Source organism: Labrus mixtus, chromosome 19 (assembly GCF_963584025.1).
Source record: "Labrus mixtus chromosome 19, fLabMix1.1, whole genome shotgun sequence".
Lineage (NCBI taxonomy): Eukaryota > Metazoa > Chordata > Actinopteri > Labriformes > Labridae > Labrus > Labrus mixtus.
Window position 1 is genome coordinate 25,261,923 of NC_083630.1, and position 2,500 is coordinate 25,264,422.

A 2,500-nucleotide genomic window follows, 5' to 3' on the forward strand; every position below is an offset into this window, starting at 1 on the left:
CCATACACACACACATACCATACACACACACTATACACACACACACCATACACACACACACCATACACACACACACCATACACACACACTATACACACACACACCATACACACACACTATACACACACACACCATACACACACACACACTATACACACACACACTATACACACACACTATACACACACACTATACACACACACACACACACTATACACACACACACACTATACACACACACACTATACACACACACTATACACACACACTATACACACACACTATACACACACACTATACACACACACTATACACACACACACACACACACTATACACACACACACTATACACACACTATACAGACACACACTATACACACACACACCACACACATCGCCACCTACTGGCCGGGCATGTGTACTACACTGTTTTTAGTTGCCCGTTGTTATCAAAACGATTCAGTTTTCATTTGATCGTTGTCATGGAAACGTGGCCTCAGAGTTAGCATCAGTCAGTCTGGAACAGTCACCGGCTCGTTGATGATGTAATCAGACTGAGAAGACGAGGAGGAAGAGGAAACAGAAGCCCACCTACCCATCCTCCGTTATCGTCTATCCATCCCTGGAGAGAGTCCAGACCCTCTTCCATCCAGCCGGCGATCACCTCCACCTGCCGGGCCCCGCCCGTCTTCACCGCCTCAGAGCACACGGCTCCGCCTACCTCCATCATGGCCACGATACGTCCCCAGTTCACCCCGTCTCTGAACAGCTCCTCCCTCACCGCCGTCAGACCCCCGAGCCCTGCCGCCTCAACGCCGTCTCGCTGCAACAGTGCCGATAGGTTGGCCGCCAGGTCGCCATGGTAACGGTGTGCTAGATCGTCGCAGGCACTCCGCAGGACGGCCGTGAGGTCTGCGAGGTGAAGATAAGGATGTCATTGATTAGAAAATGTTAGTGATGTCACAATGTACAAGCGATGACATCATCATAGGGAGAAGCTGCTGTCTCTTTAAGGCCCCCCTCCCTCCCCACCTGCCCACTGCCCTCTGATTGGTCAGCTCTCTGGAAGCCTTACGGGGGGGCAGAACGCTGCAGGGCTGCCGGGGGAGGGGCTTGTTAGCAGTCGGCTAGTTATCGCTTCAATAAACAATGTCATTATCACATCAGCTGTTACCATGACAACACAGTAAACCTCCTCACCTGGGTGAGAGTCTCGCTGTGATGTCATCACTCGAACAGCTCTCCATGTCAGTGACGATGTCGAAGTCGACCTCAAAGCGGCGTGATGTCGTCGCGGCGGGAGCGTAACTCGCCCGTCCTGCTGCAGCCTGTGACGCAGGAAGTCCTCCACGATGTCCCGGCTGTTATAGAGGGCAGACATCGCCCCCTACAGGCCGCAGGCTGTCACTGCCACAAATACAGAGCACAGAGAGAGCTGAGGGCGCACATCACTGATCCTTAGAGACACTCCAATAGGAGTACAGCTCCTGATGACGTCAGCAGGAGGCGTGTAAATGGATGTTTAATCCCAGAGAAATGTTCTGGAGGAATCCCTCCAACAGAAAAATAAAGAATGTTTGATCCTTCCAAAAGTCAACAGATGAAAATTAAATCCTGCTGATTAATCGATCACTGAGCCGATGATCGATTCATCCGCGCTCCGCTCAGTGACACACACACACACACACACACACACACACACACACACAGCGGAGGTACATAAGGTGCTGCTCACGATGCTCGTGAAGCAGCTCCAACTTCGCTCTGAAGACTGCACGAGCTACACACACACTCTGACACACACGCGCACACACAGCCGGTAGCCACGCCCCCTCATGATAACCGTCGGGATTTCCCCTCCACAGTCACTCACATCAGCAAAATATAAACATGATGGTGATGACTCACATTGTCTCTCACACTTCCTGCTTCAGTGGCTCTCTCTGTGAGCACGTGGGTTATAATATAAACACGTGAAGAAGCTGATTGGATGATTTCATGTCAAACAGTTTATCAGACTTTATTTAAAGGGTTAGAGGTTCTGTGATGTGTGTCTGCTGCCCTCTGCTGGATTTACAGCTCAGTTACAACAACACTAATAATAATAATACATTTTATTTATAACACACTTTACATTCAAAATCTCAAAGTGATACAAGTTCAATAAAACCATAAAAACAGTTAAAATCAGAGTTAAGAAGCTGAGCATTAAAGAAGATCTAAAAGATGACAAATACACACACACACACAGTAACACAGTAACACAGACACACAGACATCAAAATACACACACACACACACACACACACACACACACACACAGTAACACAGTAACACAGACACACAGACATCAAAATACACACACACACACACACACACACACACACAGTAACACAGTAACACAGACACACAGACATCAAAATACACACACACACACACACACACACAGTAACACAGTAACACAGACACACAGACATCAAAATACACACACACACACAC

General features: G+C 48.4%; 2 protein-coding genes across 4 annotated transcripts in view; one reads left to right on the forward strand and one right to left on the reverse strand.

Moving 5' to 3' along the window:
• The window catches only part of LOC132994404 (apoptosis regulator Bcl-2-like), a 17,802-nt gene extending 15,849 nt beyond the window's left edge, over positions 1 to 1,953 (reverse strand). Inside the window, exons 1-3 of one of the 3 annotated variants that reach the window (XM_061064736.1) lie at positions 1,910 to 1,953; positions 1,202 to 1,408; positions 597 to 913 (exon numbers count right to left, since the gene is read on the reverse strand). In XM_061064736.1, coding sequence (XP_060920719.1) covers positions 597 to 913; positions 1,202 to 1,382 — 498 coding nt within the window. In that variant the 5' untranslated portion in view covers positions 1,383 to 1,408; positions 1,910 to 1,953. The other 2 variants (XM_061064735.1, XM_061064737.1) reach the window with 2 other exon arrangements.
• LOC132994671 (actin-related protein 3-like) overlaps positions 1,492 to 2,500 on the forward strand; it is a 7,131-nt gene continuing 6,122 nt past the window's right edge. Inside the window, exon 1 of the mRNA XM_061065157.1 lies at positions 1,492 to 1,496. Within this exon, the coding sequence (XP_060921140.1) occupies positions 1,492 to 1,496 (5 nt within the window). The remainder of the gene's footprint in view (positions 1,497 to 2,500) is intronic.